We start from the raw sequence: 12,947 nt of genomic DNA, 5'->3' as shown, positions 1-12,947 counted from the left end.
TTAAAGACAAAAATGAGAAGGAAAAGAAGGGAAAGAAACAAGTCAGCGAGCTGAGACATGACTAATAGATGCGGTGGCATTTGACGTAGATGAGCCAGATGTGTTTGTGTCATCGCGGAACCTTTCATTAGAATCTGCTAAGGTAGGCCTAGTAGGAGGTGTATGCTCCCAAATCCCTTTGCTTTTGAGCACAGCAACAACTTCAGACATTGTTGGTCTTAAACTGGCTGATGACTGAGTGCACATCAGAGCAAGTTCTATGATTTTCTTCACTTCCTCACCATTATATTCATTCGGATCCAAGTTGTCGTCCACCAATTCTAGGTGTCTCTCACTTTCATAGAGTCTCCACGCCTAGTACAATATGAAATAAGCAGATAGTCAGCTTCTTGATTGTCATGTGAAGCAAGCATAAGTTCCGATAGAATTTCGATAATTGATGAGAGATTACCAGTTTGAGAAGGAATTCTGCTTCTGGATCTTGTGTCATTTCATTGCTCTTTAAGCCGCTTATGATTTCAAGGACAACAATGCCAAAACTATATGTATCAACCTTCACTGATAATTGTCCATGGATTGCGTATTCAGGTGCTGTATATCCCCTGATATATACAAGTTCTATTTATCAACTAAATGCATAATTTCTCTACTATGAACATTAGTTGGGGTACAAGGGCAATTGATTTAGAGCATATATACATACAGTGTTCCAGCAAATTTAGTGCTCAGATGGCTCTGGTCTCCAGGAAGAAGCCTTGCAAGGCCAAAATCTGCTATCTTGGGTAGAAAATCACCATCCAGGAGAATATTGGCTGATTTTATATCGCGATGTATGATACATACGTGGAAATCCTCGTGAAGATACGCGAGACCCCTTGCTGTTCCAATGATTATATCAAACCGTTGTTTCCAATTCAGTGATCCTCGCCCTTGGCCTTAAGAGAGAAGCCAACATGCTTAGCATTGCGAATTCATCTTTGGTAACAATATTAGTTGAAATGACAATCTTGCAATAAGCATCAAATTAAAATGAATTGCACATTAACCCCAGTGACATAACGCAAAGGTCAGGCTTGGCATGGAGAATAGTTACCAAATAAGAATTTATCAAGGCTGCTGTTCGGCATGTATTCGTACACAAGGATTAGCTCTGGTCCATTGCTACTGCATCCAAGAAGTCGAATAAGATTCCGGTGATGAACATTACTTATAAGCTTCACTTCGCCCTCAAAATCTGCCTTCGCCCTGCGAGATGCACTTATTGCTAGTCTCTTGACTGCCACTATTTTCCCATTCTTGAGAATACCCTATTTAGTGACAACAGGAAACAACCATTTAGCCATCAAACCAACAAATCATGCAATACTGTAAAGTTCAGGCTGTTATAATCCATAACAAGTGAGGGCAGGGGAGAATTATATTATCACTTCACCTTGTATACATCTCCAAATCCTCCTTCTCCAAGTTTATTTTCTTCACTAAAATTTTTGGTCGCAGTTTTCAAATCCCTGTAACTGTAATTCACTGGGCCTTGCAATTCAGTTGCCTCTAGTATGTTACCTATTAAGGAGGAGAGAATTGAGTGCATAACAGCAGAAAACAAATGTTGCTATTATCAGGCAACTAGTATTAGATTTGGGCTTTTTCTTACCTCTTGTAGTTGCTGTCTGCTTTCTCCTTAGTCTAAACCAAACAAGTAATGCAATAATAATCAAAAGAAGACTCACTCCTCCAACCACTCCACCAATGATTGCTCTTGTTCTACTTGAACCTCCTGAATAAATAAAGCTCCAATAATGAATTCTTTGCACTCAAATGGAAAAACTCTTACAAGAATCACAAGATACATCAAGCAATCCCCAAATTATGAAGAGAAGAGGACTCACCTTCTTTCAGGAAGGGCAAGATATTAGTAGTCTGATTATCAGCAAAGAAAGCTTCTTCAGAGTACCTCAAGAAACATCCCGCATCGATCGCTCTCCCTTCTGTAGAAGGAAGACATTTCTCAATGTTGTTATAAGCCACATCCAAGCAATCTTGGCAACCCTGTCGATCAACTGTTCCAGCACATTGTGCTACACCATACACTATTTGGCCAACACCATTTCCAACAACAACTTCCTTTGTAATTGCTGCAAAGAACCCATTGATCCTTGGGGTCGCAACCTTAAGATCTTGTAAGAGTGCTTGTCCACTTGATTCAAAACCAGTTGCAGCAGCTGATGATGCTGTTTGATTCCCACATATCCCAAAATTCCCCTCCAGTGTCCCTTGACTATAAAAGTTGTTGCTCTCATACCTTTGATCATAGAAAGCCACATATTTTTTAAAAAAAATCAAACTTGTTCATGAGTAAAGTAATTGATGCTAAATTCTCTGAGACATTTTTACAAACACACCTGAGGAAGCATCCGTCGTAGATGACACGAGCACCATTAGCAGCAGAGCAATTGCGAATTCTGGCAGCGGCAGAGTCGAAGCATGCGATGCAGTCAGAATTGGACAAGTAGTTCCTGCACTGAGCCATGGCGTAGACAGGGTCCGTGCCATCAGCTTGCTGGGCTGTAGCAAAGTAATTGTTGCTGGTGAGTTGAGCTCTCAAGTCCACAAAAGTGGCGTTTAAGTTTCTGTTGAAGACTGAAAAGCTCGTCGCGTTGTACTGACTGCAACCCTGGTTCAACAGATTGATTTGCGGGTCTGAAACCACCCATCCCAATCCCACTCCCAACAACAACACACACCATATGGAAAATGATACAAGACTGATCATTCTGTGAATACAAATTGAGAATTGAAGGACAAATATATATCCAGAAAACCATTATAAATACAGAACAGAACAGGATGAACAAGATGGTTGACCGTGGAGGAGATTAATTTGTATTTTAATCGGTTATTGCGTACAAGATTATCTGGGATTGATGTGACCGAATATACAGAGAATCCATATTCATTCAGTAATCGTTGAAAAGAAAATTAATTAATTGGACGGCAACTTAGAAATGGTTAGATGCCTGCCTGCGTCATATGGTTCATCATTTATGCCATATATATAATACATAGAATTCATGGCAGTTCAATAGGACCTTCTTTCCTTTCCAGTATTGTCAATAATGGAATGCGAAGGTACATAGTTAATTCTGATTCAATAGTACATGTCAAGATCAGAGCTTGAGGTGTTATCTGCAGCAGCAGCCGCAGCCTTATAAATTCTAATTCTAGTTCTTGGAAATTGAATTGTTTTTGACTTGGGATATTAGGTTGTATTTTGGTTCTATGTGCGTGCATGTATATGGTTTGTGACTTTTTAAGTGCAAGTGTGTGGAAGTAGTTGTTGTAATTATGCAGCATTGACAGATAGGAGATGGCACTTGACTTGACTGAGCAATAATTCAAGGTTTCGACGACGACTCCTCCACCTTGTTCACTGTTGGTTGATTTGGGTGAAGTCAAATATCACACGTTAACTTAACACGGTCGAGTTGGGTGGAGAGATTATTTCAATTGGATAATTAATCTTTTACTTGAGCAGAGTCGGAGGATTCTCCTAAACTACTCTCTGTCTCTACCTCTTTGAAGTTTGGAGAGGAAGAGAAGGTATTTTCTTTCATTGACTCCTCCTCTATCCCAATATTTTTTTAAATATTTTTCTTTAATTATTTGTTTCAATAATGTAGACAGATGGTGAGATTCTCCCTTAGATTACCATTTGAAAGATAGATTGATTTCAAGCTATCGATAGACATGGTTTCGATGGATCTAGATCTACTTCCAAATTTGTTTGAAGGATTACTCACATGGCTAGATCTGCTTTGCTCAAGTTGTTTTTTTTTTTTTGTATTTGTTTGTTTAATCTCAACGTTGGTAAGACCCAATGGCTGCTGTACTCATAAAATGTTATGTTTTTTGTTTAAGTTTATTTAGATTGTGGCGTGGTTAGTTAAGTAAGGTGTAGTCCTCATCTTTTGTTTATCAATAAGGAAACTAACGATAAGAAGTTGTTCCTTGGTTTTTTCACATATAGGCCACTGAAAGAGAGTCTAAGAGTTAAGATTATAATAATAAATTTGGTGTAGTGTATTTATAAAGACATATATTTGGGGAAATTAGGGGAAAGGAAAATATGATAGTTATATATTCAAGGAAGGACAAAGTGAGAAAAACATTAGAAAAAAATACATTTATATTGTGATGACAAAAATACCCCTAAAGATATCTTTAAAATCCATCTAGAGTCACACGCGTACTGTCATTCTTCTTCCTCCTTCTTTTTTTCTGTCTCTTCTTCTATCTTCTTCTTCCTTCATGTTGACTACCAGAAAATTGACCGTCCGGTCATCGTTTTCGATGAACAAACTACCGAAATAAAGCTCTAGGTCAGCTCGATCAAAGTCCAATCATCAATAACCATCGATTATCACTTGATTCCCAAAAAAGCTTCTTGAAATCACGGTCATCATTTGAAAAAGAGCTAGATCCGGCCAATACGACCAACTCCGATGACCATCAACACCACCAATCAACTCCACGGACCAAGACGCATCACCTTTGAGGTTTTATTGCTTTTTCGAACTCTTATTTGTTTCTTCTGAAATTGGATTTGAATCTGCAGATAATATATTTGTTTCAGATCTGTTCTTATATGTTATATGTTTTGGAACTTCAAACATATAACATTTCTTTAAAGACAGATAACATTTTATTAAAGATATATAATATTTCAATAAGATAGATAACATTATGACAGATATCAAATTAATCGAAACAGATAACATATCACCTACAGTTTGCAACAGGAATCATAACCAAAAAAATTACGAAAAATCACCACATAAACTTTCGAAAATAATGATTGATGACAGATCGAAAGAAAACTACAAGTCCCATGATGAGTATGATCAGATCTAGAAATTCAAACACCGAGAATATCCAAAATCAACAAGATTGCAAGGTGAATCATTATGAAATTCAAAATTGATGCAAGATTCATATTAGAAAATCAATTTCACGAAGAAAATTGGAAAGAAAAATATTCCCTGCAACTATAGTCGTGAAAGAGGAGTTTTCGTAAGTGTGAGGAATTTATGTAAACTTCATGATTAATTTTTAAATTTTAAATAATTAAACTGAGGTTATTTTAGTCATTTAAAAAAATTAGGATAAAAGTTTGTCCTTTTTAGAATATTAGTTTAAAGTACATGGACTTTATGAAATAAGATTTTTAAGAATGTCCCTATCGGAACAAAGCTCTCCCATGAAGGATTTATATTTAATTTTCCCATATTTTAATTTGATGTTGAGGTGTATTTAATCATCCCCTTCATTTAATCATAAAGAATGAATGGGGGAAAATCGAATATGTAGTGTTTGGCGTATTACTGTTTGTCTTAAAATAAAATAAGGTCATAAATGGGAAAAAAAACCCTCAAGGAATTAGCTTTTTGAAAAAATAAAGGTCATGAATTTGAATTTCCTTTTAAGGATTCGTTTGGTTCACGAGCTTTACAGGAACAAGAGTTTTTATTTTGTCAATGATTTCTATATTTAGTTGGTGGAATTCCTGAAAACTGGATTTCTCCCAAATGAGGAATTACCATTTTTTCCCAAAAAGAGAGGAATCATCCATAAAAATTGAGAATTCTCACTTGTTTTTAATTAAATACCTATAAATACCCTTTTTAAAAACACATCATTTCGACAATATCCCACAGTTATAGTCGACATATTCTTTTACAGTTTTAGTTTGAATATTCGAATTCAAGTGTTATTTTCAATTTAACTCTCACATACATTGTGAAATAATTATTTTAAATTATATATGAGAATAATGTATTTCAGTAATCTAAACATTATTTTATTGTAATTTTTTACTCTAGCCAAACATGACTAAGGAAACCAATGATGCCGAAAAATAGTGTTACACTGTGATCCAAACATTGATAAAAAATTAGGATGTTAGGAAATTATCTTTCTTAAGTATCTACTTCCATTTTTATCTCCAAATCCACGAACCAAACCATCCCTAAACCTTAATTTGAATTTCTATTTAAGTCTTTAGGAACTTGGCACCACTAAGGCCAATCCCCTCCCATCATCTAGGTCATCACAAAAATGTGAAATATATACACTATATAACAAAACTTTAGTATGAGCTCTACAATTCGTCATGTGACATTTTGTATAAGTTTAATTTGTCGTTGCCATGTGACAATTACTCTTCTCGTATTAATTTTAAAAAGACTAAAATAATAATAATAATGATATAACAATGATAATAATAATAGTTTTATATTAAGTAAGCATAATTTCAGTTTACCAATCATGATAAGAATCATAGATAATTACAAAATTTAGTTTCATATCTTCACTTTGTGTATGTGTGTATATATGCATATATATATTATCAATTTTGAAAAGGCTTGCAAATAATGATGATAATTTTTATATTGAGACCATATATGATTTTAGTATAATAATAATAATAATAATAACTTCAAAATTATATTGAGACCATATATGATTTTAGTATTTCCTGATATGAAAGATTTCCTTCATATTAATACTGAGTCAAGTGGTTTTCGAATTTTACGAAATTTGTCTTTTTTCAATATTGTTACGTGATATTTTATTATGATTTGAATTAACTTTTAATTTATATTAATATTTCCATTAACTTTTGTGTGAATGAATGTACTACGATTAATAATATGTATAGGCTCATATAATAACATTTTTTTTCCATATTAGAATCAATTTTAGTATCACAAAACCTTTTATTTCTCTATTATTAATATAATGAAAATGTTATTTTATGTAATTACCTTTATTGCAATAAATTAACATGATAACAAATATTCTCTCTAAAATTAATGCAATAAAACTATTTTTGGAATTATTTACATTAAACTTAAAGAGATTAAAACAACATAATGACATAATAATATGTAATAATGTTACTATTTATTTGTTTAGGAATTTGTTGTGTGATGATTGTATTTTACTTTGGATTATATCCCTTCATTTTATTAGTAAAAAAAAAGCTTGGCATATAAAATGAAAAACATAATAGTTATGAGTTATGACACGGGATCCCAACAGTTGATATTTCAGTTATCCCATCTCTTGAATTGTACACACATGATTTTATGTGCATCATGTGGGACATGTGGAGTTATGAATTTTCTTGAATTCTATACGTCTAACTCAGCTGCTAGAATAACTGATATATCAAATTCTAAGATTATCATTTTCGAAAAGAGAGACCCGGGTCAATTGATGAGGAACCAATGTGGCCTGGTGACGTGATACCTATTGGTTACTTTTGATTGTGATTCCATTAATCCATGGTAAACTTTAGTCACACCCCTAAGTTTATTAAAGACACCCCGTCAACTAATCTTTACAAGGGGTGGTCAACCAAAATTGGGGTGTTTTTAGTAAACTTAGCGGTGTTACTAAAGTTTACCTTGATCCATTCATGGTTAAATGAGTATTAGGCCAATAGGCCTAAAAAACGCATGTTGGGCCATAGGCCTTGTACTCATTAGGCCCAACAAAGCGTGTTACAAGACAACTAATAATTAATATGTATATGGTTTTGTGTTTTGTTGATGTGGTTGTATTGAGTTTTGTATTTTGCTGATGTGGTTGTATTAAGAGATGTGTTTTGCCGATGTGATTGTATTGGAAGATTGTGTTTTAGTGTAGTTTTATTGTGGACAACATGGAGGGCATGCGAATTTGTTGACCTTCATGTTGGGTGAAAAGAAAAAATGTATAGGAATTTGTGTTTTGCTGATGTGGCTATCTTGTGAGATGTGTTTTGTTGATGTGATTGTATTGAGATACGTGTTTGACATGACTTTTTATGTAATAGAGATGGAACCCAGTATTGATTTTTGCCGACCCAACAAATTGTTCCCATTGCAATTACTCTTACACAAAACCGCGCTTCTAGATCTGAATTTGAATTCCCGCGACCCTGGAAGGCTGAAACTCCGGTGCTGATCCGAGCCCACTTTTGAATATCCAAAAGCCGCCGAAGAAAATCACCCTCTTGACCCCTCAACGGTCCGTCCCTCTCTGAAAAAAATTGAAACAGATTTGATTTTCTCAGAGCTGTTCAAGAAAATGTGCTCGTTTGTTTCTCGAGAATCCGATTCCAGCGACAAACAATTTTACTCCCGCAAAGAAAAATCGCTGGGACTCTTGTGCTCCAAGTACATCTCTCCCTCTCTTGTGCGATTTTACGAGAATCTAATTTATTATTAATTTAACTTGGATTTGGTTGATTTTTTTTTTTAAGTTTCTTGAGGTTATACAACAGTGATGGCGTTCAATCAATTGGGCTCGACGATGCTGCTACCCGATTAGGTCTGGATCTGATCCTTTTGTCGTTCATATATATTTTCTTTGGTTTTTTTTTTGTCTCGAGATCATTGAAGAGAAGAAAAGTACATGTGTTGGTTTCAGTATGTTGAAAATGAACTACATCTAACTCAATTAAGCAATTAGACAAAGAAGATTGTGTAATATGCAGTTCGAAGATTGTACTTCTGAGTTCAATTTCTTTTTTAGGGTTCTATGTAAGTCGCCTATTTGATTTTGCAGGAGTGGAGCGCCGCCGGATATATGATGTGGTCAATATATTGGAGAGCGTAGGAGTAAGATCTGTAGTTCTATATGTGATTTTGTTTGAAATTTGAATTATAAGTTTCGTGTTTTATCCCTCTACAGAGTTTAATAGCAAGAGCTGATTGGGTGTTGGGTTTTTCAGGTTGTAGCTAGAAAACAAAAGAACCAATACTCGTGGAGGGGATTTGAAGCAATTCCTCTGGCCTTGAAGGATCTTAAGGTGTATATTATGAATGTTCTTCTCTCTCTCTCTCTTCAAGTTAAGTGTGTTAATTGAAATGCTTCTCACTTTCTTCTTATATGCATCTTTTTTCCCGGTTTTAGGAAGAAGATTTGGGAGAGAATTTTGGACCTTCAGGTTGCTGTAACTCTTCACAGGTATTTTTACATTCAATGCTCATTTGGCTTAAGAAACACGAAGTTAAACTGTCTAACTTTTTTTTATGTAAACGGCTTGCACTTTATTTTGAACTCAAATTCAAATGGTAGTTTAGTTTTTCAATTCTGTCCTGGAGAAGAAATGACTTTTTTTCTTTCTAAAATTCTGATGCAATGAAAAGAAAAGGGTATTTTCAAGATAATTCAGCCCTTTCGGTTTCAGCTATAGTTATCTGAGTTGTGTTATAGGGTTCAAGCGACAATGAAAATGAAGGTGCTTCCAGTGCAAAAAATGAAGGGCAGAAGAATTCTTCAGCGGTCTTTAAAACTGGTAATAAGCTTATGTTCTTTGCTCTAACATTTTAATTCACCAAATAGTTCACCTAACCATTCATATAGACATATACTTCTCTAAATTTTAAAATGAAATCAATCTCACTCCCAGAATAAATTGACAAGCAGAAACTGGACTTAATATGTAGAATTTTGCATTTTGATTTACTGAATAATTGTGTTTGTTTGTATAGACAGCAAAAGAGAAAAATCATTGTGGCTTCTCTCTCAAAACTTTGTGAAGCTTTTCCTTCGTTCAGATGTAAGTGTGCATCTTGTATTAATTCCACGATGGATTATACAACTATTTACTCATTTTATTTCCCTCTCCTGTTTTGCTCATGCACGTATTATTTTGATTAGGTGGACATGATTACACTTGACAATGCTGCAAGGGCATTACTTGGTGATGGCTATGGTTCAACAGCTATGAGAAGTAATACCTAACCCTCATTATCTTTCTGCTGAATTTTCTTAAGAATATATATTGTTAACCACTGAACGACACTTTTTCTATCATACAACCTGCAGCAAAAGTTAGGCGACTATATGACATTACTAATGTTTTTGCTTCCATGAATCTAATTGAGAAGGTAATATATATACATTCCCTGAACCATATTTTATGCAGAAAGAGAGAGTATCAAGTTAAATATCTTGTTGTTCTTATTGGAGATAGATTTGGTTAATATGCAGACCCATCATCCGGACAGCAGGAAACCAGCAATTAGGTGGTTGGGATGGAGAGGAAAAGCCAGTTGTGGCTCTGGGAGTGCTTTGAATCTGAAGGAGACACAAAAGAGGGAATTTGGGACTGAGATTACAAACTCCAACTTAAAGAGAAGGAAGGAGGATTCTTTAATGGCTTGGAGATTAAGTTTGGTGGAGAATACTCCAAGGCATATTAGAGAGTATGATAGTGAGAACAAGCATATCAAGATAAAGTCAGAGCCGCAATCAAAACATGGCCCAAAGGATTTTGTGTTTGGCCCATTTAGTCCAGTCAGTAGGCCTGGAGAAGGTAAATCTGGAGAAAAAATTGTGAGACGCGTTCAGGACTGGGAGACCTTGGCTTCTACCCACTCTCCTCGGTATTGCAATCAAGGTACCTTCATAGTTCGTATAGAGTTTTCTTTTTGGTCTATGCATGGTTGGTCACATCAGAATTTCTTTGTCAAGGTTACTACCACAGTTTTTGTAAATTTGACATACTATGCTTTTTCCTAAGCAAGGAATGGCTTCTGATAATTACATGATCTTCTAGAACCATTTGCAGACTTCATTGGAAATAAGCCATTCATGTTTTTGCAGTAAAAAATCTCCAATGTCAATAGTTAGTTTCATGAACAATACATCAGTGCATAAATGAGCAGTCAAACAACTAGCTACATATTCTTGGACCTGACCAAGCAAGCAGTGCGCACTTTGTGGAGTTTCCTTAGCTTTCTCATTGTTAAATGGGCTATAGAGATCCATCTTTATGCATGCACTATGCTTTGTCAAGTCTATACAGCACTTTCACTTGCATCTCATCTACATTATATGCTGCACATCCAAATGTTGGAGCTACTAATCCAAAGAAAGTTTCTCAATTGTGTGGCAGCTATGAGTAAACTTTTTGGCCATTATATGGAGGCATGGAAATCATGGCACATTGAAATTGCTGGAAAAGAACAGATAAAGACAGATCCTGATAAATGACCAACAGACCAAGTGATCTTGTTCAACCAATGTAAACGTCTTCTTCCCTGTTTTCTTTCTGACTTATACAGATGTATTGTATGGAATTTTTGTTGGATGCATTTCCTTGATGCTACCACCTAGAGAGCCATTAACCTCCTTGCATTCATAAATTGATACATCATACTAGTGATGGATTTTCTCCTTGGTTTAAAATTTGAATCTCCTCTTTTCAACGGAGTCAGAGTTTTAGCATATATATTTGCTGCCATTTTTGACGTATCAGGGAACTGCAGGATTTATTACCCATCAAAGTTCTGTTTTAAGTCTAAGTCACACCATATGTCTTTTTCCCTTTAACTTCTAGCACTGTAGCAATAGACAAGTCCAAATTGTCTTAAGCATCTGTAGAAGAGAGTAACATAGGCTGGTTTTTTAGTTCAAAAGCATGTTTATGCTTTAGATTACTTAGTTATTGCATCTGAAGTTTATGTAATAGGTATCAGGTAATATGGATGAGGCAACGTTATGGTCTGGATTTAAACCCTTTCACACATTCATAAGAATCGAACTGTTTTAGCTTTTACAGATTGTTTTTTTCCTTTATTCAAATTTGAAAAAGCTGATGTCATTATTAAAATGGTGGATTTGAATAGGAAGAGATCAGAGGGGCTTTCAATTTAAGTCAGGGGATCCTAATCCCTTATGGTGCGTTTGGTAGAGGGGTAATGGGGTGTAATGATTACAAGGGTAATTAAATTTTAAGTTTACTTGTATTTGTTATGTCAGTATAATTTTTACTCGCGTAATAAATTTTAGTAATTGAGCTTATTTTTTATACATAAAGTTTACTGGTGGGGGGACCTGGATAATAAAAAATAATAGGAGGTTTTACTCTAACCTATTACCCCCTTAATTAAATCCCCAAAAAACTCCTCACACATGGTAATTGAAAATAAGCTCCAACAAGGAGAATTTCACACTAGAACTTATATATATATATATATATATATATATATATATATATATATATATATATATATATATATATATAAGTAATAGGAAGTTTTATTCTAACCTATTACCCCCTTAATTAAATCCCCAAAAAACTCCTCACACATGGTAATTGAAAATAAGCTCTAACAAGGAGAATTTCACACTAGAAACTTATATATATACATATACATCTATATATAATGTGTCTGCTTGTGTGTGTGTGTGTGTGTGTGTATATATATGCATATGTATCTATATTTTTTAAATTTTGATACATGATAGTCGTAACAATAAAAAAAAAAAAAATGATCTTACTTTTTTCTAGTTTGGTTCATTACAATAATAACAAACAAAAGTAATGTTATTACATCAGTAACGTATAGCCGTAACAAACAAGAGTAATGAATGCTCGGGTAAATTTTACCCTTCTTTACCAAACAATGGTAACAATTATTCTCCATAATTACTATTACCCTTGTAACATTTACATGGGTAACAAATTATACCCTCAAATTCTTACTCCCATACCAAACGCACCCTAGAGTGAATGTCCATTGCATGGATGTGTTCAGTTACGCTTAAAACCCAAACTCAAGCTGGACCAAGTAAAAATATGAACTTTGAGAGCACTTTCATCACAACACAAATAGTTAGGGCAAATGCAATGGTTTGTTATTTGCTGGGCCAACAAAAATGTTGGTCCGGTCTCACCTCTATTACACAAAAAGTCAAGTCAAACATGTATTCTAATACAGCCACATCAGCAAAACACATCTTTCAATACAACCACATCAACAAAACTTATACAATTTCTCTTCCCACCCAACATGGAGGTCAACAACATATTATTCCTCTATATTATTCACAACAAAACTACACTAAAATATCAAATATCAATACATCCACATAAGCAAAACACTTATCCC

At 34.6% G+C, this 12,947-nt stretch overlaps 2 protein-coding genes and 1 long non-coding RNA gene across 3 annotated transcripts; 2 read left to right on the top strand and 1 right to left on the bottom strand.

The window, feature by feature from the left end:
• On the bottom strand, positions 1 to 3,109 carry LOC120009744 (cold-responsive protein kinase 1-like). Its single transcript, XM_038860442.1, has 8 exons — positions 2,400 to 3,109; positions 1,887 to 2,299; positions 1,652 to 1,774; positions 1,433 to 1,560; positions 1,094 to 1,307; positions 704 to 935; positions 452 to 602; positions 1 to 354 (listed from the first exon to the last, which is right to left on the bottom strand). The coding sequence occupies exons 1-8, from the start codon at positions 2,768 to 2,770 to the stop codon at positions 43 to 45; spliced, it is 1,944 nt and encodes a 647-aa protein (XP_038716370.1). The 5' UTR covers positions 2,771 to 3,109; the 3' UTR covers positions 1 to 42.
• Positions 3,110 to 3,368: 259 nt separating this feature from the next.
• On the top strand, positions 3,369 to 4,019 carry LOC120009746. The gene is made up of 2 exons (XR_005470736.1): positions 3,369 to 3,597; positions 3,678 to 4,019. It is a non-coding gene; the product is annotated as an uncharacterized LOC120009746 (long non-coding RNA).
• A 3,943-nt stretch (positions 4,020 to 7,962) lies between these two features.
• LOC120009745 (E2F transcription factor-like E2FF) lies at positions 7,963 to 11,269 on the top strand. The gene is made up of 11 exons (XM_038860443.1): positions 7,963 to 8,219; positions 8,306 to 8,373; positions 8,611 to 8,663; positions 8,777 to 8,854; positions 8,959 to 9,012; positions 9,262 to 9,343; positions 9,540 to 9,607; positions 9,709 to 9,781; positions 9,877 to 9,938; positions 10,042 to 10,450; positions 10,949 to 11,269. Exons 1-11 carry the CDS (start codon positions 8,131 to 8,133, stop codon positions 11,044 to 11,046), a joined length of 1,134 nt encoding a protein of 377 aa, XP_038716371.1. The 5' UTR covers positions 7,963 to 8,130; the 3' UTR covers positions 11,047 to 11,269.
• The last annotated feature ends 1,678 nt before the right edge of the window (positions 11,270 to 12,947 follow it).

Source organism: Tripterygium wilfordii, chromosome 11, assembly GCF_013401445.1.
Source record: "Tripterygium wilfordii isolate XIE 37 chromosome 11, ASM1340144v1, whole genome shotgun sequence".
Classification (NCBI taxonomy): domain Eukaryota; kingdom Viridiplantae; phylum Streptophyta; class Magnoliopsida; order Celastrales; family Celastraceae; genus Tripterygium; species Tripterygium wilfordii.
Note: the sequence above shows the minus strand (reverse complement) of the source record. Positions and strands in the feature narration are given on the sequence as shown.